The sequence below is a fragment of the Nelumbo nucifera genome, chromosome 5, assembly GCF_055504915.1.
Source record: "Nelumbo nucifera cultivar China Antique chromosome 5, China Antique-T2T, whole genome shotgun sequence".
Lineage (NCBI taxonomy): Eukaryota > Viridiplantae > Streptophyta > Magnoliopsida > Proteales > Nelumbonaceae > Nelumbo > Nelumbo nucifera.
The window spans coordinates 28,785,775-28,813,521 of record NC_142653.1 but is presented as its reverse complement, the minus strand read 5'-3'; the positions used below and the strand labels follow the sequence as shown (position 1 = coordinate 28,813,521).

Below are 27,747 nucleotides of genomic sequence, written 5' to 3'. Positions count from 1 at the left end.
AATAAGACAGCAGTATTGGATGTTCCGTGCCTAACGACTTCACCATGAATACAAATCTTATACACATATTCACCCCAATATTGGCAAATCTTCAAAGTTCTAGGGTTCTACATCAAGATGCACAATGCAGTGGGCAGTGATGAAAAACTTAGAGCTTTAAATGTTCAGATATTTAAAAAAGAAAAAAAAAAGATGCACAATGCAGTTATCATGTGCAAAACTGCAAATGCTATATTGTATCAGAAAAACCAAAAATAGAGTCAAAGAATAGTTTTGAACTCGTTAATTCTCTTCGTTTCCCTGTTTCTTAATGTACAGTACTGCATTTGAAACCAAAGCTCAAAGAACACCCACAAAAAACCATCCAATGGTCATACTGACCATCAAATCCAATTAAAACTACGAAACACTAAAAGCTATTTCTATTGTAACACAAAAAAGATGAAAAATGATAAAATGCATATGAAAAAAGATGGTCCCTTACCATGTCAGAGGGTACCTTCTATGGGTTGATGTACCTCAATTTATATGACTTTCTTTACTTCCCTGAGGATTGCTTCAGAGAGTTGCTCTGCATCATACTCCACTCCGAAACATTTCAATATTTCCATGTTTGGGTCCAATAGGTACCTGTTGCATAACCTTTGATCAAGGACACAAATCATACAATCTAATCTTTAGTATTTCAGGCACGCTCATGCTTACATGTTGTGTGATGACTCAACAAGATAATCACTCCCCTCTTCTTCTACCTTTTTGAAAAAAACACGGTACTCCTGAGCCATCTGTCTTATAGCATTAATAGGTCCAGTTAAGCCTACTATTCTTTGGTCAAATTCTGCAGTTTTGACAGTAAGAACAAAGGATAGAGTCAGTGCATATCTACTGATAATTAAGGTAGGGGTAGCTGAAAGGAATACCAACTAATAAGAATGTACAGAACAAAAGAAACAACTACCTCTGAGATAGGCCCGGAGTTGTGAAGGACAATCTCGTTGAGGATCAATGGTAACAAAAACTGGCATAACCTTCAAGTTCTGTTTGGACTCTTATTCCAGGTAAAAGACAAATATCAGCACCCTTACCAACAGAATGATTGAAACATAATCATCTAATCATAATTACGAAAAAACAAATAATAATCATCCTGAAACTAGAAAAAAAATATTTTTTAAAGCATCAACTAGCAGATGTACCAGACCTAATATGTCAACAGCCTCGGCCATTTTTTGGACTTCTGCTGGTCCAACATCAGGAGAAGAAGTATATCCAAAGTAGAGAAGTACCCAGTTTCCTCGAAAGTTGCGTTCTGTAACCAAATGGTGTTCCATATCGATCAAAGAAAAAGGGCCTCCAATTGTAGGTCCCTTAATGTTGTTTCCTTTGTGCTCGGTACCTTGGAACAATGCAGAAAAACAATTCATGAATTAAACAAAAATGGAAAAAAAATGTGAGAAAGAAAGCTTCCATGAATAACATGAATGATCAGGAGTTTATTTTTAATTGGTAATTTGGTATGGGAATAACTCATTTGTGATATAAAGATTGGTTTTTGGTTTTTGGTTTTTGGTATATATTATGTAATTAGTTTGAGTATGGATTGTTTTCACTTTTAGTAAGATGGGTCAAAACAAAACTTGCTTAGTTTGTAACTTTGCCAAAATTGGCTGAGAATCCTAAGCTTCCAATTGAAGTAAACTCTTGCATCCAAAAGGAATAGGATTTAAACTCTCTAGTCTCAATCTCCCTCCCCCAAAGTACGACTACTAAGTATTTAAGTCAATGAAGTAAACTAGTCAGGGGCCATTACTTGGTGTAATGGTAAAATCTCAGGCTGCCAAGTGTGAGAACATGGGTTTGAGTTTGAAAGCAGCCACTGTGCAAAAAAAAAGTGCCAAAGGTTAGGGCTGTATCCAGTCCACCCCTCCCAAGATCCCAGATAGCTGGGACTAACATTGGCCTTAAACTAGTCATAGAAAGCTACTACGAGACCACTAAAGTTCATTTTATGGTTTGCTGACCATCAACTATGCAATGAATAGATGCACCACTATCATGGACACATTTCTCTTTTACTTAGAAAACTTTTTGTTTGGTTTGTATATTACTTGGAAACCTAAGTTGATAAAGATGACAGCTTCATAAAGATGTAAATTAACTATATAAAAAATACATGTATAGCGATGAGACCACATCCTGTTGCATTGCCACTATGCTTCAGGCATGGAATCATTTTTTCAATCTACAGGTAGCACTGAGCTATGTTATGGGCTTGTTCAATACAAGTAAAATGACATGCAAAACTCAATGACAAAAAAATACCATGGCAATGTGTGTGTGCAGTGGTCCTTTGGGGTTTATGTAGTGAAAGAAATGGAGGAATATTTTAAGACAAGTATTTGGTGGTAGAATCAGTAATTGACTTTGACTATGGTTAGAGTGGCTCATTGGGCTAAGCTGAGTGATGAACTTAAAAGTGCATCTCTAAATGACCTGCTGAGTCTGAGAGGATGGCAAATAGTAGTTGGGTTCCAATCCAAAACATCAAAGAGAAGAGTGGACAACTCCAGTTTTGGGTAAGATAAAATTCAACTTTTATGGCTGCAGTCTTGGGCATCCAGGTGCTTCTGGAGTTGGGAGAGTGATAAGAGACAACAAAAGCAATATTCTAGGCAGTTTCTCAGGTCAGTAGGACATGGAATTTCTTTACAGGCAGAATTGTTGGCCCATCTTCAGGGCTTAAAACTAATGAAGATGAATGGTTTAAGGGAGGTGGAGAGAAAGGGGGACTAACAAACCATAATTTTTTGGAAGAAATAAGAAGAAGTTCCATGGAGATTTATGATAGACTTGCAAAAAACATGGGTGCCAGTTTGAACAGCGCATTCAAATAGATACCTAGAAGTGCAAATATGGTGGTTGATGCATTGGCAAAGACAGGTGCTGTTAGGGATCATATGGAATGGGTTATGGAGTTTTCCAGGACTCGGAATCAATCTGTAATTCCAAGATAATGTTTTATTTCTTCCTTCAGAAGCCGGCTTTATAAATATTTGGGCCTACAGTTATTTTCAGGGCAACTAGGAGTTTTTGTTTAATAAAATTATTTTGTTGCATATCAAAGAAAAAGAAACAGATATAGCCCATCATAAGCGCTTGAGTCAAGATTTTTGGTGAAATGGTGCTTAGGAGGCACCTTTTAAAACTGCTCTCCTTTCATCATTATAGTGAACAAGCATAGCTCCACCAGCAATTGCCAATAAAGCTGTGGGCTGCAAAGAATCCAACATTTCATCCATGGCAGGCACATTAGACTTGACAGAAAGAAGCATGATTAAGAAAAATGGATTGGTCAGTATCTTGTCAAAACTAACAACAATATAATTAGGACTGCCAAACAAGAGACCATAGTGAGTTGGGATAGCATACGACGATATAAGTACTCCATGAGTGGGAGCTTGATGGTTTCTCTGGCAACAGATGCTGACTGTCTGGCCTTGTGGTACTGGATTTGGGTTGTCCAGTGTAGCCACGATACTGAAACCTCCTGGAACCTAACCTATATGTGGAACATTCTTTAGAATGAACAGAGATAAAAACAATAAAAACAGTTATATTAATAATGTCAACAAAATATCAATAGAATATATTCATACAATTTCTATACTACAACTGGTCTTAAAGGACAGAAACCACAAAAGGAGGAAATTATCCTTTTGAGAACCCACCTGGTCTATTTAGATCATTATTGATGCCACTTAAATAATATTTTTTGCTTGTAGGATTTCTTTCATGATACTGAACAAGTGGCTCCCACTTCCTGTTCAAAGATATGTTGTATGGAATCAACATGAATTGCATGTTGACATGGCAATTTTGTTTTTTGGGCTTTTGACATGTTTGTCTTGCTGCCCTCTATTCATAGAGCAAATTTCAGCCCCAAGAACTTGCCTTATGTCAATAATAAGCCCTTCTATATGGGTAAGATTTATAATAAGAAATTGTATCATTTAAATGACTAATACATTTCAGAGAAAGCGCCAATACAATTTTGGGTGTGGCTTATAGGCTAATCGCCTAATCCAGAAGGTCTCTTACATAGTGGACAAGGCCACAAACCAAACATTTACACTGCACAACTGTAAAGAGAGAGAAGACAAACAAAGAGGTGTTCTGGGCCAGAAGGTCCCTTGCAAAACTCACTCTTCTGCACTACTCCACCAAACAGAATATTTTCTAGTGAATTGGCTGATCTTTTATATTATTATTATTTGATTGGTAACTGTTTAACTTTATTAGATTATAAAAAGAAAAAGATTCTGGGACCCATTTAAATAAGATGCCCACTTTAGATGCCAAAGACAGAAACTTGTTGATGGCAAAGAAGCCAGGGTCACTCTAATCCCACCATCATCCATCTAATAACCACCCGTGTATCTCCCACCATCAACACTGAATGAAAACCTAAAATGTGAAACAATCTGTACTAGTGCCATGAACCCTGTTCTAATCAAATCCCTAAAACCTATAATAACTCCACCTAAGTTCCTACAATAGATCCACCAGATAATATGGCAGGTACAACACCAAATGGCTAAAGGTAATCATGAGGAGTTGTAATCAAAGGCCAGAATCATATCCTCCTATAAATGGGCTTAGAACCCAATGGGCTGATGCTACAATCTCCTCAAACAGAATTACTACCAGAATTACACCAAAGCTCAACTCCAACAGATATTGGCTGAATTCAAGGATGTTTTCCAGGAACCACAGTCCCTACCACCACACAGTTGTCAAGGATGTTTAGCAACTAGGCACCCACCTAGGCAACAAAAATGACAAGGTGGGCATCTTTTATAATATCATTTATATTGGTGTATTTTATTAATGTATGTGTTAATGCATTTTATTATATGCTATATATTAACAATTGTACTTTGTTTAATGTTTTACTATTGAAATTTAAAAGATCAAAGGGTTTTGAGGAGAGAAAAAGGTTCTTTTTTTCTATTCTTCTCTCTCTCTAATTAAATAAAACAGAAGTTCCATTCTTGTTTTTTTCTATTTTACTGTACATTGTGAATATTTATCATATAAAGTTAATAACCTTCTTTAGCTTCTAATTGGTACGAAATTGCTCTATTAAATACTTATTATAGTAGTTTTATTTTTGAAAATAATGTAATTAATATCTGTAAAAGATTTTTATCTTTTAGATGTGATGAATTGCCACATTTTAGAGGAAATTTAATGTTCTTAATAAAGAGAATTGCTATTTGTTCAATTAATATACATGCTGAATGGAATATACACAAGGCACCCTAGTGTCATCCAGAATTGCCTAGACGCCTTGAAAACTATGCCACCACATCGCTTGTATGACCATCATATTCGGCTTGTACCACAGGCATTGCCAGCAAATGTTCAGCATTATCGTTATTCCCCATCTCAGAAAACAGAGACTGACAAGCAAGTTCAGGACCTGATTCAAAAGAAACTTATTACGCCAAGTTCCAGCCTATTTTCATCCCTAGTATTTCTTGTCAAAAAAAGGGACATTACATGGAGATTCTGTATTGACTGTCGGGCCCTAAACAAAATAACAGTATGAGATCATTTTCCTATACCTGTCATTGAAAAATTGTTAGATGAGCTTCAACCTGTGCCTATAATCTCCAAATTGGATCCATATAGTTGTCAAGGCGACGCCTAGGACAAGGCGCCCTTGGAGGCTCGCCTTGCCCAATCGTCAAGCAGTTTTGTGTACTGTGTTATAAAATACTTTTATATTTTCAAGTTTTTGACTTTATAATTATAAAATATTAAACTAGAATATTCATTTTGTGTTAATATACTAATTTCTTTTTATTATTTTCTTATTTGTTAGGGTTTAATCAACACAAACAGTGCAAACTGCTGTATTGAACCCATGGTTCAAAGTACCGATACACCTGTGTATCTGCAGAGGTGTATCGGTACTTATAATGATACTCCCCCTATTTTTTTTATTTTTTGGTTTCCAATTTCATATTTAAATATAATTATATATATATATTATTTAAAAAATGGATACCCGAAAACACCTATAAACAGGTGTATCGGGACCCCAAAGATACAATACAATATGCCCAATACAGGGCATATCTTATCGAAATTTTGATCCTTGATTGAACCCTCAAAGATTTCAAAACCTGAACCAATAAGCAAGGGAAGAACTTAAAATTTTGTCTAATCAACACATTTTCTTCTTCCACATCTTCTTCTTCTTCCACCTTTTCTTTTCTTCTTTTCCTATAACAAAAGTAGGGGGTTCAGCCCCTATATTTTTTGAATTTTCTTTCCTTTCTTTTGATTTTCTAGACTTAAACATGAAATTTATACTTCTCTTATGAAAATTATGGATAATTATTATGGAAAGATGGCTATGGAACCTAGGGAACTACCCTAGGATATATGGTTTACTTAACCTAGGCGACAAGGCGCCCCCCTGTCGCCTAGCCTCACCTTGGCGCCTTGAAAACTATGATTGGATCTCCAATCAGGATATCATCAAGTGAGGATGCACTCACGTGACATTCACAAAACAACTTTTCATACGCACGATGGTCACTATGAATTTCTAGTGATATCGTTTGGACTCACCAATGCGCCCTCAACTTTTCAAGCACTCATGAATGGGGTATTTCTTCCTTACCTTTGTCACTTTATACTAGTATTTTTTTATGATATCTTAATATAGAGTTGAGATTGGGATTCACATATGGAACATCTCACCGCCACACACACTCTCTCCTAAGACATCATCAGCTTTATGCTAAGATGTCTAAATGTGAATTCAGCAAGACCCAAGTCCAATATTTGGGCCATATAGTCAGCAAAGGAACTGTTAGGCGACCCACTTCAATCAAGGGCTTGAGGGGCTTTCTGGGCCTTACAAGCTATTGCCGAAGATTCTTATAAGATTATGGGCTTTTAGCTGCCCCACTAACTCAACTATTAAAGAAGGATTCATTTCATTGGTCCACTAATGCTTAGCATGCTTTTGAAAACTTAAAGGCAGTGGTTTCCACCCCACCTATTTTATTCGGACCTCTCCAAAACATTTGCTTTGGAGTGTGACGCTTTAGGAGGAGGTCTAGGAGCAGTTCTCATGCAAGAAGGTCGCCTCATTGCTTATTTCAGCAAAGCATTGTCGGGGAAGGCCTTAGCAAACTCCACTTACAAGAAGAGCTCATGACCCTTGTATTAGCAGTCCGTAAATGGAGAGCTTACTTGGTTGGGCGTTGTTTCATCATCTAAACCGATCACAAAAGTCTCAAATATCTCTTAGAGCAGCAGATACATACAGAAGAGCAACAACGTTGGGCCCACAAACTCATGGGCTATGACTATGTCATTGAATACAAGCCTGACCCTACTAACAGAGTAGCAGATGCCTTGTCATCATCAACACGCTCAGCCAGTTGACAGTATATAAACCAGTTTATCCATTGGTGGATCTTCTCAAGCAAGAAGCTCTAGCTGATCCTAAGTTGCAAGCTATACGCAACAAATGGGCCCAAGATCGAAACTCTACCCCTAGATATATGTGAATGTGATGGACTCCATGCTCTTCTACAAAGGATGTTTGGTGATCTCAGCCCAGTCAGCCCACTCAGGCATTCTGCAGGCGTATCATACAATTGCAACACATTATTTCTAGGTGGGCATGAAATATGCAAGTCAAAACTATGTGATGATGTGCTCCACATGTCAATGGAAAAAAATACGAGGCTCAAAGCCCAGGGGGACTATTGCAACCACTCAAGATCCCTAACATGGTATGGGAAGAAGTCATGATAGACTTCATTTCTGGATTGCCCAAGTCTAATGTGCCTATGGTCATCTTAGTGGTCATTGACAGACTCTCTAAGTATGGGCATTTTGTGCCCTTAGCCTATCCGTATACAGCCGCTATAGTAGCAGAAGCATTTATCAAGGAAATCATGAGATTGCATGGCACTCCTATGGCTATTATCACAGATAGGGACCCTACGTTTCTCAGTAACTTTTGGCATGAATGTTTTCACCTACACGACACCTCACTACATCGATCCACCAGCTATCATCCCCAATCCGATGGACAGATTGAGGTGTTCAATCATTGTGTTGAGACCTATCATTGCTTCGCTGCGGAAAATCTGAAGACATGGGCTCATTGGCTGCCATGGGCATAATTTTGGTACAACTCTACCTTCCATAACGCACTTGACATGACTCCTTTTAAAGCCCTTTATGGGTGTGGCCCACCATCAATATTACCATATGAACCAGGTTTTTCAGCAGTGGAAGCAGTAGATCAGTAGCTGACTGAGAGAGATACCACCATCAAAGCTCTAAAGGCCAACCTCATGCGAGCACAGGCTTGGATATCCCAATATGATAAAAAAACATAGGGCGGTGGAATTTCTAGTTGGGGAGCGTGTCTATCTAAAGCTACACCCATATAGACAAACCTCTCTAGCTCAGAATGGGTGGCACAAACTATCACCTAAGTTCTATGGGCCGTTTGCAATTACTGAACGTATTGGGCCTGTGGCCTACAGATTGGATCTTCCAGCCACATCACAGATACACCCAGTTTTTCAGGTATCCCTCCTTAAACCCCAACATAGCAAGCTCCACTGTTCTACCTGAATTTGATGACATGGGGGTGTTACAGCTACAACCATGGGCCATCCTTGATTATTGTTGGATCAAAGTGGGGAAGCAAATTCAGCAAGAGGCCATAGTAGAATGGGCAGGACTATCAATTCATAATGCCACATGGGAGTCTTGCACAGTGCTCAGGTACCCCCAGCTGCACCCCAAGGACAAGGCATATCCAACAAGGTGAGGAATTGTTAGGAGCCCAGATACGGCAGCCAAGCTAATCATACAACAAGTCTATTCTAGAAGCAAGAAGAGAGGAGCCACATCAGCAAATTTAGTTACAACAGGGCAAGTTGATTAAGAACAGACCTCAGGTTGTTAAGATACTAAGATGTAACTACCAATCTTGATGGAATGGCATGCACAATATAAAAGATCAAAGAAATGAAAAGACAGGCATTACTATTCGAACTCTCTCTCACACAACAATCTGTAGGCCACAGGCCCAACATGTTCAGTAATTGCAAATGGCCCATAGAACTTAGGTGATAGTTTGTGCCACCCTTTCTGAGCTAGAGAGGTTTGTCTATATGGGTGTAGCTTTAGATAGACATGCTCCCCAACTTGTCCATGGCAATGGAAGGATTGAAGAAGATGCCACCCATACAATTAGATCAAGTGGCTGAAATGGGGAGGTGTAAGATTGTTGTCATTGAATAATACCATTAAGTTATAAAGAAAACTTTATATGTTGGTAATGAGGATGAAAATGTTATATGGAATAGAGTTTTAGGCAATCAAGAAGCAACTTGTCCAAAAAAATGAGTACTAGTATTGGGTTATGGATGTTTAGATGGATGAGTGAAAAACTAAAACAAATAGGATTACAAACTAGGATGTGCAAATCTAGAAGTAGCCCCACTAAGTGATAAAAACAAAGGAAAGAAGGCCAAGATGATGTTGGCAATGTGAATAAAAAATTACTTGCTGCACCAATTACTTGCAACGTATCGGCCGATATGACCCGATACGTACTGTTCCAACGAAGGTCTGATACATGGAACGTGTAGAATTTACATGTTTCGCTATTTTTCGTGTGCATCAGGCCGATATGATCCCGATACAAGCTGATACTATAAGTGTATCGGTTGGTTTCATGTTTTCAAATTTGAATTTGAATTCCTTTTATTAATTTCATTTCTCTCTCTCATTAATTTCAATAATTACTCCTTAGCTACAAGCCATTAATCATTTTGTCTCTCGTTAATTTAGGTAATTAATCCATACTTACAAGCCTTTAACCACTCTCTCTCTCTCTCATTAATTTAGGTGATTAATCCTTAACTACAAGTCATTAATCACTCTCTCGCATTAATTTCAGTAATTATTCCTTAAAGCACTTTTAAAAACTACAAATTTTAGCAATAAGAAGATTTGAACCTTGGTCAGTAAATTGTAAGTCATAAGCTTGCCACTAGGGCATGCCCCACTTGCCTGTCATAATTATATGAGTTTTATTTTTAAGTAAACTTTCTCTTTTCTTAGTGGGTGTTTGTCAATAAATACTAAAATTAATTACTATAATTTATATATTAATAATAATTAAGATAATTATATTATTTTCTGAAAATTAAGGTATATACATATACATTTTAGTTCTTCCATCATTTTTTCAACAGTTACTAATTTTATCCCAATATCTCACACTTTATATAAATCATTGAAGTATAGTCATCTACATTTAAATAACTTATTTATAGTTATATAAAACTTTTATTTATTTTTATTAATATAATTCTTAAGATTTATTTGACTTTTTTATCAGTAAAAAGAAATTTCATTAATGTAAAGAAATTACAGGGGTTATAGTTTATGAGTAGCCTCGGCTACCCCACTACAGTGAAGATCTATTTGAGTTTCCTAGTGTATCCATAAATATCTTGATTTCTCATCCATATCCATGCATATCCAAAGTGTATCCTTATATGCCTCTTAAAATTAAGGCTTCGTAGTTTGATCAATTGAGTTGAGTTGATGTGTAGTGCCAGTGTTTTTTTCTTTTCTTTTTTTTTATGGGTAGAGATATTAGCACTTCTTGTATTATAAAATTTGGATAATTGATAACAATAACCTTCCTAAATTTGGTATAGAAGTAAATGTCTTGATAGTAAGGCATTTGCAAGATTGGGTTCCATGAAGGAAAGAAAATGGCAGAATCTTTGACAACCAGGGACTGGAAGTTGAGGTAACAAGGAGAGCTGTAGTCACAGCCCACTCATGGTTGTCAGTAAAGGAATCAAGGAATGTTCATACTTCATGGGACACACTTTTTGTTAATGATATTGATAGGAGGGATTGGATATTTGTGTTTGTACAATCAATGTACAGGATCAAAATGAAATAGCATTTTACATATCCTGATTTCCAAGGTGATGTGATATGCATCGTCTCCGAGCAAAAAAAAAAGGATATGCATAGTCTGTATTTATCCGTATGGTAGAAAGTCTGCAGTATGTAGTTTTAGAGTTAGCAGTAGACACACACACATTATCTGCCTACAGAATAGCACAAATGGAGAGAACTCAGGAGTAACTTTTCTTTATTTATCCTTGAAGAGATAATTATTAGAGACTGATACGCATGCCTATTAGAAATGTTGTTAAAAAGTTGTCTCAATCAACTTACAATTGGGAAATTAAGCCCATGACTGAATTACTGCAGAAAATACAGAGCATGAAACCCATGTCCTGAGAAAGAAGATAGAAGGATGTGATTGTGGGATACGTCGGGCTCTTTTTTCACTTAGATCTTCCTTCAACAAACTGACTTCACAATCCTCAGCAATTTTCCAGAGTGCTAAGTTATGGTGTTCATCTATCCCATAAAAGATGGCTTTCCAGACAGAGTCCAGATCTGCTACCAGTGTTTTAAAAGGCGTGGCCGCGTGGGAAGTGTATGCCTGGAGGCACGCCTCCAGGCGAGGCACTCCCAAAATGCCTTAAGGCGTTGACACTTGACACCTCTGAGACATACGCCTCAGGTGCAAGTCTGCAAGAGGCATATAGCTCATACGCTTTTTTCATGAGGCGTGTTGGAGGCATACACCTAATACGCTTTTATATGAGGCATGTTAGAGGCGTATGCCTCGTGCACCTCACGCACACCTCATGTAAAAAGACAAAAAAAATAACAGAAAAAAAAAAGAAAAAAGGAAATGAAAATAATGGAAAAGAAAGGGAGGATAAGAAAAAGAAGAAAAAAAGAGAAAGGGAAAGAAAAAAAGGAAAAGGAAGGGAAGGAAAGATGAGGGGAAAGAAAAATAAAGAAAAATGAAATCCCCCTTACTCTTCTTCCTCCCCTTCCTCCTCCTCATTCCCCTCCTCTAAAGGAGGCTTACGCCCCTTATGTTCTGAACACCTCACGCCTCTAGATAGTGGAATGCCTCGCATCACGCCTCCACGTTTTAAAACATTGTCTGCTACCAACAAGACGCTACTGACAAAGCTTCCAACATGATCCATAACCCCACATCTCAAAAATGAATACTGTCCCAAAGTATGCAACAGATCTTATTTCTTCCAGACATGGACAACAGCTTTAGAAAAAGGGCAAATTTCTTAAAGTACCCCTATGGTTTAAGAAATTGACTAACTCTACCCTTACTGCTTATATATTGTCTTAAAGTCACCTCAAGTTTTCTAACAATTGACATCGTCATTAAACACTAACGGAAAAAATGAAATGTTGAATTTGCCCTCCACTGTTCCTCAAAATTTCAAAATAAAACCCATCTGATGAAAATTTTCAAGTCTGAATGCAACCACTCAGCCTCGTCCCATTCCCATTTCCGGTGGCTTTTTTGACTCACCGGGCAATTGTAGCACTGGGTCTAAACAATCTAAAGGGTTCAGAACTATTGCGATTCAAACGATTTTAAGCACTGCAAACACTCAAAATAGAAAACACAACTCCACAAAGGTCTGAGTTGTTTCCATACTGGAATACCTCATTCAGTCTCTTCAAGGCTTCAAACAGAAATAGATAAGTAAATAAACCAGAGGTTCAAATTAACCACCAACAGATTAAAATGGAAGACCTACAAAAACAAAGATATCGGCGCCAATTCCCATTCAGGCATTATCTAGGCCTCAACCTAAGTTGCCTATTCCAAAGGTTGTTATAAGACAAAAATACAAGTACCAAATGCAGAAATTACTCAACATGGTTGTTCTTCAGAGCAACTCAACGCAGGCAATGATATAGATAGGGCAAAGCCCAGATTGAAGCCATTGCACTGGGACAAAGTATGGGCAACTTCAGATTGAGCCATGGTGTGAGACCAACTAGAGTCAAGTTCATTTCATTAAGTAGCATGTTAAGACTTGATTACTCTGTGTTGTTCCCCAGTTGTATGGTTTTTAATCTTACTTATCATGCCACTTGTTTACAGATTAAATGAAAACATGATCTATGCTGGATCCCTGTTGTATGTTTTTAATCTTAATTACCATGTCACTTGTTTACTGATTAAGTGAAAACATGATTGAGACTCTTTTTGGCTGCAATTCAGCAAATTCGGTTCAGAAAGAAGCAACTAGAAGTGTATTCCATCCCACAGGAGAACAGGGTTTTGGACCCAAAGAAGTCTCAAAATATAGCTATACTTCTAAAGAGCATTAAACGTAACAAGAGATAAGGTCTCTGAAGCACTCTTAGATGGTATGTTGCCTGGTCTTCTCCCATGTCTGCCCAGTGATACGGGCCTTACAACTCTAGTCTATGATTCGTGGAAGTCCTTGCACATCTGCTACACGTCAAATTTGGTTCATCCTCAGTCAATCAACGATCCATCACCAAAGTCATCTAAAATACAATTTCCACCCCTACCACCACCTCCCCATCAGCAGTTCTTAGGAAAGGAAGACCTACAGAAACAAAGGTATCGGCACTGATTCCCATTTTTATAAGCATTTGAGCCTAGACCTTTCTTTACTGAGAACAGGGACAAAGGATAATATTGGATTTTAAAAAAATATGTCATGTGGTGTCACATGTGTACAGATTGTGACAGAACATTAACGGACGCTAACGGTAGGGGTAGAACTAGTCAATTGTCAGAAAACTTAAGGGCACTTTAAGACAATATGTAAACAGCAGGGGTAGAGCTAGTCAATTTCCTAAACCATAGGGGTACTTAAGAAATTTGCCCTTAGAGAAAAGTCTAACAACCGCCAATCCTTCCAGAAAAGGCATGAAGACCGTGTTTAATCTTTTATGTTTGGTTGAGGCTGAAACTGTCAACCACCTTTTCCTTCAATGTAAATTTACCAGACTTATGTGGGCTAAGGCATTTAGGGATTTTTGAATGGAGAGGGTGATTCCTAGCCACAATAAAAGCCTTTTTTGTACTGGTGCTTTTTATAGGTTCTCAGTCAGAGCAAAGCAATGTGGCATATATTGCTGTTTTCTCATTTTCTGGTGCATTTGCTGAAAGAAATGCATGGCTTTTAGACAACAGGAGCAGCACAGAAGATAAGGCAGTAAAGAAGAACAAAGGGCATGTAAGAGAAAATGTTTTTATCTTCAATAAATAGAATGATGAATGACATCAAGGTATCAAAACAATGTTTTTATGGATATTCCAAAAGAGGGTTCCATTGTTTGAAGACTGAGGATTTAAACCTTCCATTTCTACAATGTTTAAATAACTCCATTTGTGAGTTCTATATAAATGATCCTTTTCTCTTGAAAGGTTAAACATATTTACATAATTAAAAAGAAAACAAGCCAAGTACAAGTATACCACATCCACATGTACAACTAACTTCTATACACAGAGACTTGAGAGCACCCAAGTAAATGCTATGTTAGATATTATCCACGCAGCACACAGAAACTCAAAATTCAGACCAAAAAAAAAAAAGGTAGGGGTGATCCTCTGATATCCTTTTTGATTACCATCCATAACTGCACCAAGGGAGTGACCATCAGAACTGCTTCCAATGAGGAATACTGATTTCAAAAATTCTTCCTTTCTATTCCACTGACACAATCAAGAATATAGTAAAAAGGAAGAACTTTCTTTCTTTCTTCTTTCTATTTTTTAAATCAGTATTCTATGAGACATTTCACCTTTGTGTAATCCTTTCAATTGCCAAACAGAAATCAAAGATACAAGCTTACAAATAGAAACTTCAAAGTAAGTTAATTCATAGGATGTCTGAATTTGTGATGTGGAAGGAAGCGGTTAGCTGTCTCATCTTACAAGCATAAGGTAAAAGAGTGGCTGGGTAGGTTTGTTCTCCACTAAGTTGGTCCAATATTAATCATTTCTTTAGTGAGATTGTCCAAACCCAAGAGGCAATCTTAAATTGAACTACCTGAATATGCACATAGAGATAACTGCTTGTCATCAGGACCCACAATCTCTTGTAGAAATTTCAAAGTGAAGGTTCCCTTAGGATCCCAAATCCAAGACCTAGGATTAGTATCAATGGGTATTCAGTTTGATGAATGGTTAAGCAAGTACCTTGGGTTCTACATAAAGTATCTTCAAACACAACCTCATGATAAGAGAAAAAAGTAACTGACACAATCATTCCAAGAAGAGCAACATCTTGACCAAAAAGGGAAACATGAAAGAAACAGTCATCTGAAAATAGCCAAAAATAACATAAGTTGTTCATAACTATTATGGACTTAATATGCTCTGCATATCTTCGGTGAACTGTAACGTGAAGAGACGAAGCGACGAAGATTTTCAGGTGATGAACATGTGGAAGTCTGAACTGATTATTGAAGCGAAGAAAATACTACTTGAGAGTGGAAGGGTCAGAGGTAAGAATCTGCTAAAAGTTAGAGAAGACAGGAAGGCAATGCTACTTCTGTTTGAGGAAGCTGTGCTATGGTTGAAGGGGTTTATCAATGGTGTACTTCAATCGCTCAGAACAGTAGGGTGGAAAAATGTATTAGAGCTGGAAAGGAAGAAATACAAAGCGGAGCTGAGGCGCAATGGGAAAGGCTGGTTCATTACCATCTCAGAATACTTTGGTGATAGGAAACAAATGGTTTGTTTACCGGAAAGAAAGCAGGCACAAGGGTGGACAGCTTTTGCAGATGAGTTACAGCAGTTTCTCGTCTCTGTTGACAGGCACTTACATAAGGAGCATGAGAAAGAACAAAGTACAGAGGATAGCCCTCATAAATACTCAAGCCAGCCATTAAAGCAGGGTTCCTCTAGTTGTGGAGAGGCAATAGCAAGTTCAAATAGAGGGATGAAGGTGTGATTTGAGACTGAGCAAGGTGATTGGGAGCGGAGAATGGTGATAACAGCCAACAAGGATATACAGGATTGGAGGAAGATTCTGAAGTCAGACTGGTGCAGAACTTGAAACTGGAAACTGTGGTTGCTCTGAAGCCATTCTCGAACAGGAAGGCAGTATTAAGAATTGATGATGAGGTGAACATGGGATTTACAGCATTTGAATGTGAAGAAGGTTTGGTCCAAGTCCAGAACTGGAAGTCGTTGTGTAATGAGAAGGAACATACTAATGGAAGCTTCCTGCTAAAACTGGTAGGACTTCCCTTCCATTTTTGGAATGAGTCAAACCTGGGAAACATAGTGAAGCTGTTGGGTGGGGCAATGGAGGAAGTCCAGTTGCAAGACCTTCGAGCCGCAGAGGTTAGGATTATTGGGGTGAAACCAGAATTGATCCCAAGAACAATTGAAGTTCTTGCTGATGGAGCGTGGTATAGAGTTTGGCTGGTTTCAGAGGTAGAGGCGAAGCTCTGGGGACGAAGAACCAAGGTAGAATACAATGCTGATGTGGCGGGCTGGACTACATGTGGCACATAGGTGTTGGCAAGAAGGGTCGAAGAACATTACATGCCTAAAGGGGAAGCTGTAAAGTCGAAGGAAGAAAACCAAAAGACACGCAAGCTATTAAAAGAAAAAAATAATTGAAAGATTTTGAATTAAATGGGAAATTAGGGGCTCGGGATTCATTTGTTGATGTGGTTAAGAAGGGGGGTGGACCAGTCAAAGGTTTGGTGTGGGCCGGTCTATCTGAACCAATAGGAGGACAGATTGGTTCAAATAAGGGTTCAAAACCTAATCTACGTGACTGTTTAAGTGAGCACATGGATCGGGGGAAGGTAGTGTAGACTATAGACGATAGAAATCGTCTATCTTCTTCATTGAAAAGGCTCTTGGGGGCATCCCAGTTTCGACCAGGCAGACATAGCAGACCACAGGTTCCTTAAAATGGATCTCTTGCCCAGTTTCTGATAGGAAAAAGTAGACTGCACTCCACCTCAGAATTCTGAATTAAACTGCAGACCTATAACAATTCAAAATTATAAGCACCTCCACCTATAACACCTATACCCGCCCGTGAATTGATATCAATTCCAAGCTGGCACCTACCCCCAACTGTACGGTGGGGCTAAGATTTCTGGGGTGGACTGAACAGTAAAAACCCCTTTCTGATATACCTTGGGAGGGCCAATCATCACAGGGTCGGCCAAATCCCAGGTACACAAGAGAATGCAACAAGGAGAAGGAGGATATCGATGAGGGCTGGGTAGACTGCAACTTGGAAGAATTAGAAGTGGAAGAAGACTCGGACGACCAATCCAACATAGGATGTGTCGAGTTCGAGAAGATGCTAGAGGAGGTAGTGGCAACTTTAAATCTTGGTACGCTGTTTACACAAGAAGTAGAAGAAGATTTTTGCAAAGAACAACCTCTTCACTGTGTCAGTAAAGAGCCAATCATCAGAGGGGGACACATACCTAATTTTGGGGATGAAAACTCAGACTCACACTCAGAAGCTCCATTGCCAAATCTTTCTGACAGACAGGAGAGGTGTAAGGAAGTATTTGAGACTACCCAGAAGCAAGACAAGGTTACAGAAGTGAGGGGCAAACAGGAGGGTGAGAGAAGAGGTCACTATATAAATCCCTTTGCTCTTCTCAGGGACAGCGGGGCTTTCCAACCAAGGAGATTTGGCCTAGACCAGTTCCACCTAAAGTTATTATTTTCTGCTGGGAGGTGTTTTATAGAAAGATTAATACCTTGGACTGCTTGCAGAGGAAAAGGCCTTCTTTGTGTTTGTCCCCTAACTGGTGTGTACTTTGCAGGGCTAGTGGTGAGGATTGCTCTCACTTACTTGTATCTTGTTCCTTTTCTAGTGCTATTTGGAATTGGATTTTCTCTTTGTTTGGGTGCAGGTGGAATCTGTCCACGGATTTAAGTCAGCTGTTCGATCCTTCATTTTTTGTGTGGCCTACAAAAAAAGGAAAAATATTGTGGAGATGTATTAGAGTAGCCACCTTGTGGACAATCTGGGAAGAAAGGAATGCAAGGGTTTTTAAGGAGGAAAGAAGCTTTCAAGCTGTTGAGGAATGTATCTTAACTAGGACCATCCATTGGTTAAGAACTATGGACTTATTTCATACATTCTCCTATGATGATTTTTGGAGAAATTGGATAGTGGTGGCTAACAGCCATGCGAGGAAGGACAGGAAATCTATAGTGTGGATGCCTCCACTTGAAGGATGGGTAAAGATGAAGCCAAGGAAACCCAGGCCCATCGGGGATAGGAGGGGTGCTGAGAGATAATGAAAGCAAAAATATTAGCATTGTTTTCAGGCCCCATGGGAAGAGGAGACTCCAATAGAGCTGAGATGTTAGCGGCAGTACAAGGTATTCAGATTGCAGAACAATTAGGAGTTCAGCACTTGGTAGTTGAAGGGTGATTTGGCCCGACCTAGCGAGAAGGGGACATGTGGGCGCGATCTGATCAAGGGATGACAGCTCAGCCTGGCAAGCCTAGTTCGCAACATTTGGAGCTCGGGTATTCAGCCGCCTCGGCATCCAATCCAGTTCGAGACTGAAGAATCGAAGTATTAGATCGGAGCTAATGACTGAATCGCCACGTAACCGACTCCAGAGGTCTCTCCAACAGATCCCAAGATACTCGAGATCATGATGATCTAACAGATCCCGACTTTTCCAAGATCACGATTGAGGACTCGTCCCGGCTCCACCAGAGTCGGAGGTGAAACGATAAGCCTTATCTACGTATTGCTCCTTCGGAAGCGGAACGAACCTTATCTCCATACCCCAAAGATCCCGGAGCTTTTTCGTGAGACCCACGACTACTCTAGTATATAAAGGCAGAACCCTCAAGGCAAAGGTACGCGTGATTACTCTACTCTCTAGCACTCAAGCTCTCAAACATTCAGCTCACATTTATAGCATACTGACTTAAGCATCGGAGCGACCTCGCCAAGTTAACTACCCCGGGTTCTCTGATAGATTGTTTTGCAGACCAATCCAGCTTGCCGTCCACCTAGAGTCCGAATCGTCCTCCAACTAGGAGTAGTCAGATCGCACACCATCAAATTAGGAGTTCAGCACTTGGTAGTTGAAGGGGACTCTGAGATTGTTGTGGGATGGCTCAAAGAACCAGCTTCAGCTATGTGGTGACATAGAGATACGTTAAGGAAAGTCAACTGGATCACAAGAAACATGACTGTTACCTTTCTTTGGGTGGGAAGATCAGCAAATTCCTTAGCGGATGGGTTAGGGGTTTCAAGGGAACATTTATTTTGGGCTGCTTTGTAATTCTAGTTCTGCTTAATTCTGGTCAATTCTGTTTTAATTTGATGTAATACTTGTTAGAAGAGGTAACAACTCGTGCCTCCTCTTGGGTCTACTGTATTGTCTCATATTTCTGATTTAATAAATTATACTCATTCATCAAAAAAAAAAAAAGAGATCACTGTATAACAAAGGAGACGGGAAGGAAAACTCATCAGAACCGGGCCAAGGAGTTAGATGACTCCTACACTCCTTTTCAGGACCTGACAGATCCTACCTCCATTTCTAGCATTCCTATACTATCCCAACATAACCGAGGTAACTGTGTCCTTTCAGTTTGTGATACTAATGTCTGCTCTGTGTCCTATGTGCCAAATACCAATCCCAGTCCAGAGGTTGCAGCCTATGTAGGAGGGGAAGGGGTAAGAGATGAGATAGCAGTGGAAATAGGGAGGGTCAGAAGAGAGAGGTAGGAAGAGAAGAGGAAGTAAACAGAAATAAAAGAATCCTGGAAATCCTTGAGAGCCTGTTAAGTAAAGTTGAGGAGAATAATTTACAAAAAGAAGGGGCGAAGGGGGTTAGTAAAGAAGGCATTGAGGTGGAAGGAGGTAGAGGTGGGAAAATAAGTCAAGAAGAGAGAAATAGGAAGTTAAACAAAAGAGAGCTGACTAGTGAGGATTCTGTGGCAGCATTTGTGCAGAAGTTGGGGTGTAAACTGAAAGATCCAAATGACCTCAAAGTGTTTTTACAAAAAAAGAGAGAAAAAGTTACGGTTAAAAGAAGAAAACTGAGTGAGGCTGAAGATTGATGTAGGATGTGGAAGGAGATAAAAATTTTGGTGTTAGAAGGGAAAGGAGGAAAGGAAATAAGTGAGAGTAATAGGTGTAAGGGGTGGAGAGCAAAGATAAATGAGGATCATAAGTTGGAATATTAGAAGATTGGGAAGTGCAAGGAAGAGAGCAGTAATAAAAGAGGCCATCAAGAAAATAGATCCAGATGTGGTATTGTTGAAGGAATCCAAAAGAGCAGAATTTGACATCAAGTGGGCAAGGAGCGTATGGAGAGGTAGGGGGATTAGTTGGGCGTCTCTGCCTTCCCGGGGGTCTGTAGTGGGTGTTGTGACAATGTGGAAGAATGATGTACTCGTAGGTATGGAGGAGTTGATAGGACAATTTTCAGTTTCCTTGAAATTTAAGCAAGTGGATGATGGATTTGAATGGGTGTTAACCAATGTCTATGGGCCGAATGACTATAGAGAGAGGAGGAAGCTATGAGAAGAGCTGGCTGACATAAGGGGATTGTGGGAAGGGCCATGGTGTTTAGGAGGTGACTTCAATATAATCAGATTCTTGGAAGAAACAAACAGTCCTAGGCAGAGGTCGTCCACGAGCATGAGGAAATTTAATCAATTTGTGGATGCCTATGAACTTAAAGAGATTCCATCATCACATAGTTGTTTTACTTGGTCCAATCTCCAAGTGAATCCAATTTGCTCCAAGTTGGACAAATTCTTATTCTCAAATGACTGGAAAGAACATTGGGGGAATTTGACCTCTAGAGCACTTCCAAGGGTGACCTCCGACCACCCTGGGATTCATCAAGAAAGTTAAAGAGTGGTGGTTAGAAATCGATCCAACAATGGAATGGAGTGGAATGCAGTTTCACAAATATCTCCAATATCTGAAAGTTAGAATCAATGAATGGAATCTTTTAGAGTTTGTGAGACTGGAGGAAAGGAAGCAAACCGTGACAATACAAATTGAAGTCCTGGATAGCAAAGAAGGGAGGGGCTGCCTTACAGAAGATGATAAGGAACAAAGATGGAAATTGCACAAACAGTTAGAGGACTATCTTCTTCAAGAGGAAATAAGTTGGAGGCAAAAGTCAATATGCAAGTGGTTGAAAGAGGGGGATAGGAATACCAAGTTTTTTCATGTTGTGGCAAGTGGAAGAAAGAGAAAAAATTTTATCTCAAGTTTGGAGATTGAAGGGGAAACAATTTCCAATCAAAGAGAGATTTCAGGGGCCTTTTCGGATCATTTTAGGTCTATATTTAGAAGACTCCTAAACAATAGGGTGTGGATTGAGGGGTTGGAATGGCCAAAATTGAAGCTAGAAGAAGGGAGTGGCTGGAAAGGAAATTTGACTTGGAAGAGATAAAGGAGGCGGTGTTCTCTATGGATAGATCAAAGGCACCAGACCTAGATGGTTTTACGATGGCTTTTTATCAGGATTGTTAGGAGATATTAAAACAGGATCTACAGCTAGTATTTGATGAATTCCATACTAGAGGAGTGATTAACCCTGGGCTAAATTCCACATTCATTGCCTTGGTACCAAAGAAAAGAAATGCAAACCATCCAAAGGACTATAGGCCGATCAACCTAGTTAACAGCCTCTATAAGATCATCACTAAGGTGTTGTCCATTAGAATTAGAAAGGTGCTCCCAACAATCATAGCAAATAACTAAGGAGCTTTCGTGAAGGGGAGGTACATAACAAATCAGATACTTATAGCAAATGAGAGCTTGGAGGGATCCAAGAAAAAATGGGTGGTTTGCAAATTGGACTTGCAAAAGGCATATGACTTGGTTATTTATCAAAAAAAAAAAGGCTTATGACTTGGTTGATTAGTCTTTCCTACTGGAGGTGATAATCAATTTTGGGTTTGGAGATAATTGGTGCAAGTGGACGATGTGTTGCATTAGGAATTGCCATTACTCCATCATGGTAAATGGGACAGTGGTGGATTTCTTTCCAACTTTGAAAGGGATTAGACAAGGAGACCCCCTCTCCCCTTTTTTATTTATTTTGGTTGTAGAAGTGCTGGGGAGACTAATTTTCATAGCAGACTCCAAGGATTTAATAAGAGGATGGAGAGTTGGAAGGGAGAACATACCACTCGCACACTTGCAATTTGTAGATGACACAATACTCTTTTCTGAAGGAGGGGATATCAATAGCATCAAAAACTTGAATCACTAAGTCACCATACAACTCTTCGAGCAAATGTCAAACTTAAAGTGAATTTTGAGAAAAGTTGTATAATTGGAGTTAACATGGGGGAGGGGGAGGTATTTGAGTGTGCAGTAGCTAATTGGCCCTTTAACTACCTTGATTTGCCATTGGGAGATAATCCCCGAAAAGGTGAGTTTTGGGCTCTGGTTGTGGCGAAGTTTGAAAAGAGGCTTGCCAATTGCAAGAAAAATTATTTGTCTCTTGAAGGGAGAATCACTCTAATTAGGTCTACCTTAGCTAACCTTCCTGTCTATTTTTTATCAGCCTTTAAGATTCTGGTTAGAGTGGCTAGCAGGTTAGAAAAACTAATGAGGGATTTTCTCTAGGAGTTGGGGGAGGAGAAGGACCATAGGGTTAAGTGGGAGGTGGTGTGTAGGAGTAAGAAGGAGGGAGGTCTAGGTATTGGGAACATAAGGAATATAAACTTGGCACTATTAGGGAAATGGCTATGGAGATTCTCATTGGAGAAAGAAAAACTTTGGGTTAAGATAGTGGGTAAATATTCATGGGGTTGCAGACAATGGATGGGACTCTAGGATTCTGCCAAAGACTACAAGAGCATCTCCCTAGAAATCCATTCACGCTATTTTGCCCTTGTTCTCTCCCTCAATCAAGTATGATTTGCACTCAGTCAACCACATTAAATTTTGGGAACATGTTTGGATTGGGGATACTTCTTTAAAAGACCAATTTCCGACTCTTTTTGCTATCTAAAAAATGAACCGGTTTCCTCTTTCCTTGTACCTTCCAACTCAACTTCTGGGTTTGGCTGGAAATTGGGTTTGAGAAGAAACATTAGGGACACAGAGTTAGGCTGCACTTTATCCTTGTTATCCATCCTTGAAGGGGTCTTCCTAGAGCCAATAAAGGCAGACAGTAGAATTTGGACACTCACTCCCTCGGGTTCCTACACCTGTGCCTCTTTCTTTAAAGCCCTAATACAACCTTCTTTTACTGGACTGTCATTTCCTATTAAAGAGGTGTGGTGTCAACCTATACCTCCAAAGGTTGGGAGTTTCTATTGGGAAGCCTTTCTGGAAAGAGTTAATACAAGCAATTTACTTCAAAGAAAAAGACTTAATAGCTATTTGTCTCCTCAGTGGTGGATTCCCCCTTTGAATGTGCAAAGCTTATTCACTTCCATGCCTAACTAGTCAACAAAAAGGGCTAAGACTATGTGGAGGTGTGTTAGGGTCGTAATTTGTTGGACTGTTTGGGAGGAGAGGAATTCACGAATTATTTCAGATAAGGAGAGAAGCTTGGAAGTAATTTTGGAGGTTATTCATATTAGGGCGATACATTGGTTGAAAACTTTGGACTTGTTTGTAGATTTCTCAGTTGATGAATTGCTAAGGAATTGGAAGGAGATTGCAGAATCAGCTTCAGCTAAAAAGGCTTCAAGTTCCTGCTGGACCCCTCCACCTCATGGTTTTACTAAATTGAATTTCGATGGCAGCAGTATGGGCAATCCAAGGCCCTCCGGAATAGGGGGAGTGATAAGAGATGAAAAAGGGAATCTGTTAGCTATATATTTTGGTCCAATTGGGGTGGGAGATTCTTTGAGGGCTGAGATACTAGCAGCCCTTGAAGGGGTACAAAGGGTCAAGGACATGAATATTAATAAATTGATCATAGAAGGAGATTCTGAAATTGTGGTGAACTGGCTAAAAGAGACAACTCTAGGCTCTGGAATTACAACAATGAAAAGAGGAAATTTAAGTGGCTGACTAAGGACATCATGGGTAAAGAGAAGTGCAAAGTCATTGGCAGATGGTCTAGCTAGGCAAGGGGTGAACAGAAACTCTATGTTTTGGGCTGTGCTGTAATTGCTTTACATTTTGGGAGTACATTGGTTGTATTCGGGAGTTAAGATTGTTTAGCTCTTTTGCTTTGTAATTTTCAATACTTTAATAAAATTCACTGTTATTGATAAAAAAAAAACTCATGATAAAACCATTTCATAAGCAGACAGACCACCCACTACAGTTTTATAACATCTCAAGGGGAAATGTCAAGTTATCCAACTAGAGAAGGTACGCCTCAAGGTAGTTGGTGAAATAAACGAAAATTTAAAGCTGCAGTTAACCCTAACAACCAATTTGCCCCATTGACTAGGTTATTACAAAATATGCTTTATCAATTTAACGCAACCAGTTGCTCCAACCCCATACACTATTACCAAATTTTGCCCTTTTTTGAGCTGTCCCCAAGTTCACAGACAAAGTCAAACATGTTCTCTTGACATGTAAGAAGAACGTTATCATCAAGTAATGCTAAAGTCCTTTCTATAACCATCCGACTTCAGTGTAAGCTGATAGAGCTACACAAAAAGACCAATCAAGAATTCAGCAAACAAGGCTATGTCTACCAAACCAAATATGACATAAGAAAACTTTCATGGCTTACACTTTGCATTGCTTCTATTTTCCATTCAAAAGGATTAAAACAGTAAAGCAAAATTCTACAAGAAGACATTTCGAAGTTCGAACTAATTCTACTTGCATTTCAATCTGCATAACCTATTTCCATCCAGACCAACTTAAAAAGTAAATAGAAAGTGTATTAACAACAAGAGGCACGATCCGATTCTATAAGTAATATCTCATTGAAATGGGGAAAAGAGATTGAAGGAGTACAGGAGCTCAACTCACCCTCGAAGAAGACTGAGATTGACCTTTGAACGGTTTTCGAGAGAGAAGCGGACCAGACGGGACATGGGCATGGCTTTGAAAGGAAAGCGTCGATGGTATCTCAGGGATCAGCTATTCACTAATTTGCGCGAAGTGTCTCCTGTGGAACGTATTGAAACCATTCTATTAAAGGGAAAACCATCGAAATCTGTCTTTGGGTCCGCACTCTGGACTGGAGCCAGGAAATGGAGGGAAACCACAGAGGATAAAGAAATACAGAAGATCAGAAGACGGACAAATTTCTTCTCCCTTGGCGGTTCCGTCCCTCGGACTCAGAATAGCTGCAACCTCTTCTTCGAGTCCCAGTTTTATTGTCGGTCCATTATAATTGGGCCTTTTTGATAAGTCATATAATTGGGCTTTATAAAGTCCATTTATGAATTCAGAGATCAACTCGTTCATTGGTTGGGGATGAAAAAGAGTTGAACCCGCTGACATCCTTCACTGTGTATGGGCCATTAGCCCATTACCAAATCTTGGTCCTAGAGAGATGGACATCCTTTGCATTTTTTTTTCGAAAGAAGATGTGATTGCACTCAGATTTGAAACGCGCGACAAAGTTTTGCGATTGCATCAAGACATGGAATCCTACGCTGGGCCCAAAATAATGAGCCCAATTCATGCAAAGCCCACTAATATCTTTTTCTTTCTGCCCACATCTTGACTATTGATGGTTGCTTGCTGCCAAAGTCTCTCTTCCTCCCAACAAATTCGATATTTGAGCATTAAATTTAAAAGTCATTTCAATATATATTAGTAATTAATCACATATGTTGTGCGTGAGAAATTTTTCTTCATATTAATTACTTGAATTTTAGATATATCATGGTTAAGATAGAAATTGAAAGTTAACAAAAGTAACAATATGATTAAAAATAAACTTAAATTCTTGTATTAAATAACAATCATCATCATCATCATCATCATCATCATCATTATTATTATTATTATTAAATTTGTGTTCCATTTCTATCATAAATAAAAATAACTTTTATTTTAACAATTATTTTTATTTAATATGATGAATATATAACATTAGAAATGTTCTCAAATGTTTTTGACAAAATTTTGTACATTTTCATTTTTGGTGTTCTATACTTTTTTAAATATTTATTATTCATTAATTATGACATCATGGGTTTTTTAGAAAAGTTGGACCATTAACTCACCATCTAAATAAGAAAATAACTTTGCTTTTGGATTAGTTTTAAATTAGGGAAAATTATAGTCAAAACCGGTTATACATTTAAAATTAGGCTACAGGTTAGTCTAGAAATCAACAAAACTCTGACAATTGACTCTACATTTCAAATTATAAAAAAACCATGCCATATCATCGGAAGCTTATGTGACTATTGCCAACATGGGACTCTTAATCCATGTTGGACACAACAAAAAGCTTATACTGAAATTATTGCCCTTTAATGTTGGGTGATTAGAAAATAAGAAAATGGTTTTTAGTCTCTTTCTCTCTCTCCCACTCTCTCACTCTCACAGTCGTCTCTCTCTGCTCAACGACTATGTGATTTGAAAATAAATAAAAATGGTTTTCGGTTTCTGTATTTATGTTCCCTCTATCAATTTCTCTCATTCTCTCTCTACCTATCGTTCTCCTTCAATTTCTTTCACACTCGTCTTGTTTTTTTTTTATATTTTTACACACCTATATGGTATTAATTAGACCATATAAAAAAACATGAGACCAACTTGGTATAATTCAAAAATCATTACACCAATTTGATAAAAATTCACAAGAAACTCTTGGCTATGAAATTTACATCAACTTGATAGAAATTTATAACTTGATTATACAAGTGGTTGGTCTCTTTAGTTCTTTTATACAGTCTGGTTAATATTTTAAAAGTTTGTAAGAAAAAAAAAAAGAATGAGAGAGGGAGTGGGAGAAAGACTGAGGGAGAATGATAGAGATTGAGGGAGAAGGAGATATTAACCGAAAGGGAGAATGAGGAAGAAGAATGAGAGAGAAAGAGAGAGAATGGGAGAGAAACCGATGCTTTGATTTGGCTACATACCAAAGCTGAGAGAGTGGGAGATCGAGAGATGACTACAAGAGTGAGAGAGAAGGGAGGAGATCGAGAGATAGAGGGAGCGGGGGGAGAAATTGAAAACATATTTTTGGTATAGGTTTTTTTTTTTTTGTGTCTAACATGGATTAAGAGTCCCATGTAGTCAATAACCACATAAGCCTTTGAAGACATGGCAGGGGTTTTTATAATTTGAAATGTAGAGCTGGTTGTTAGAGTTTTGTTTGTTTCTAAATCAACATACAACCTTATTTTAAATGTATAACTAGCTTTGACTATAACTTTTCCTTTAAATTATATATTTCATTTACATTATATAAATAATTTTTACTTATCACACTTTTTTGTTTGTCTATAATATCATTTGACCTAAGCCACTAACCCACCACCCGAAAAGAAAAATAGTTTGGTTTTTATGTTGACATTAAATTTTGTATTACATTTTCATCATTGAAAAAATTATTTCTTATGTATAATACTTATTTTTGTTTAATATAATGAATGCATAATATTAGAGATGTGCCCAAAATTTTCTTTATCTTTTTTTTTTTATTTTTGTGATTCTTTGTATTTTCTATTTTTACAAATTTTATTATTTGACTATGAAATCATTTCATTTCTAGGTAGATTTTAAATCTGGCATTCCATTTTCATCATTAACAAAAATACTTTTTACATTTCATACTTATTTATTTTAAAATGTTTATTATTTAATAATGAAATTATTTATTAATCCATTTGACCCCAAATGATTGAA

General features: G+C 38.4%; 1 protein-coding gene across 3 annotated transcripts; it reads right to left on the bottom strand.

Moving 5' to 3' along the window:
• Positions 1–255: 255 nt before the first annotated feature.
• HCC2 (Thioredoxin superfamily protein) lies at positions 256–25,228 on the bottom strand. Of its 3 annotated transcripts, none has more exons than XM_010262970.3 (7): positions 24,907–25,228; positions 3,430–3,559; positions 3,197–3,314; positions 1,202–1,396; positions 959–1,048; positions 706–838; positions 256–630 (listed from the first exon to the last, which is right to left on the bottom strand). In XM_010262970.3, exons 1-7 carry the CDS (start codon positions 24,975–24,977, stop codon positions 525–527), a joined length of 843 nt encoding a protein of 280 aa, XP_010261272.1. In that variant the 5' UTR covers positions 24,978–25,228; the 3' UTR covers positions 256–524. The 3 variants fall into 3 exon arrangements, with proteins under 3 accessions (XP_010261272.1, XP_010261273.1, XP_088744068.1); XM_010262971.3 differs by having other exon boundaries at positions 3,197–3,272; XM_088887942.1 differs by lacking the exon at positions 3,197–3,314 and having other exon boundaries at positions 3,430–3,554; positions 24,907–25,118.
• Between the last annotated feature and the right edge of the window lie 2,519 nt (positions 25,229–27,747).

Bases quoted from the DNA above. Each gene is read 5' to 3' on its own strand.
- HCC2 (XM_010262970.3), bottom strand. From the start codon at position 24,977: ATGCCCATGTCCCGTCTGGTCCGCTTCTCTCTCGAAAACCGTTCAAAG. The intron at 1,397-3,196 runs GTGCCTCCTAAG...CATTGTTCCAAG, and splicing joins AAGGAGAGCAGTTTTAAAAG to GTACCGAGCACAAAGGAAAC. The intron at 1,049-1,201 runs GTCTGGTACATC...ACCTGGAATAAG, and splicing joins CGAGGCTGTTGACATATTAG to AGTCCAAACAGAACTTGAAG.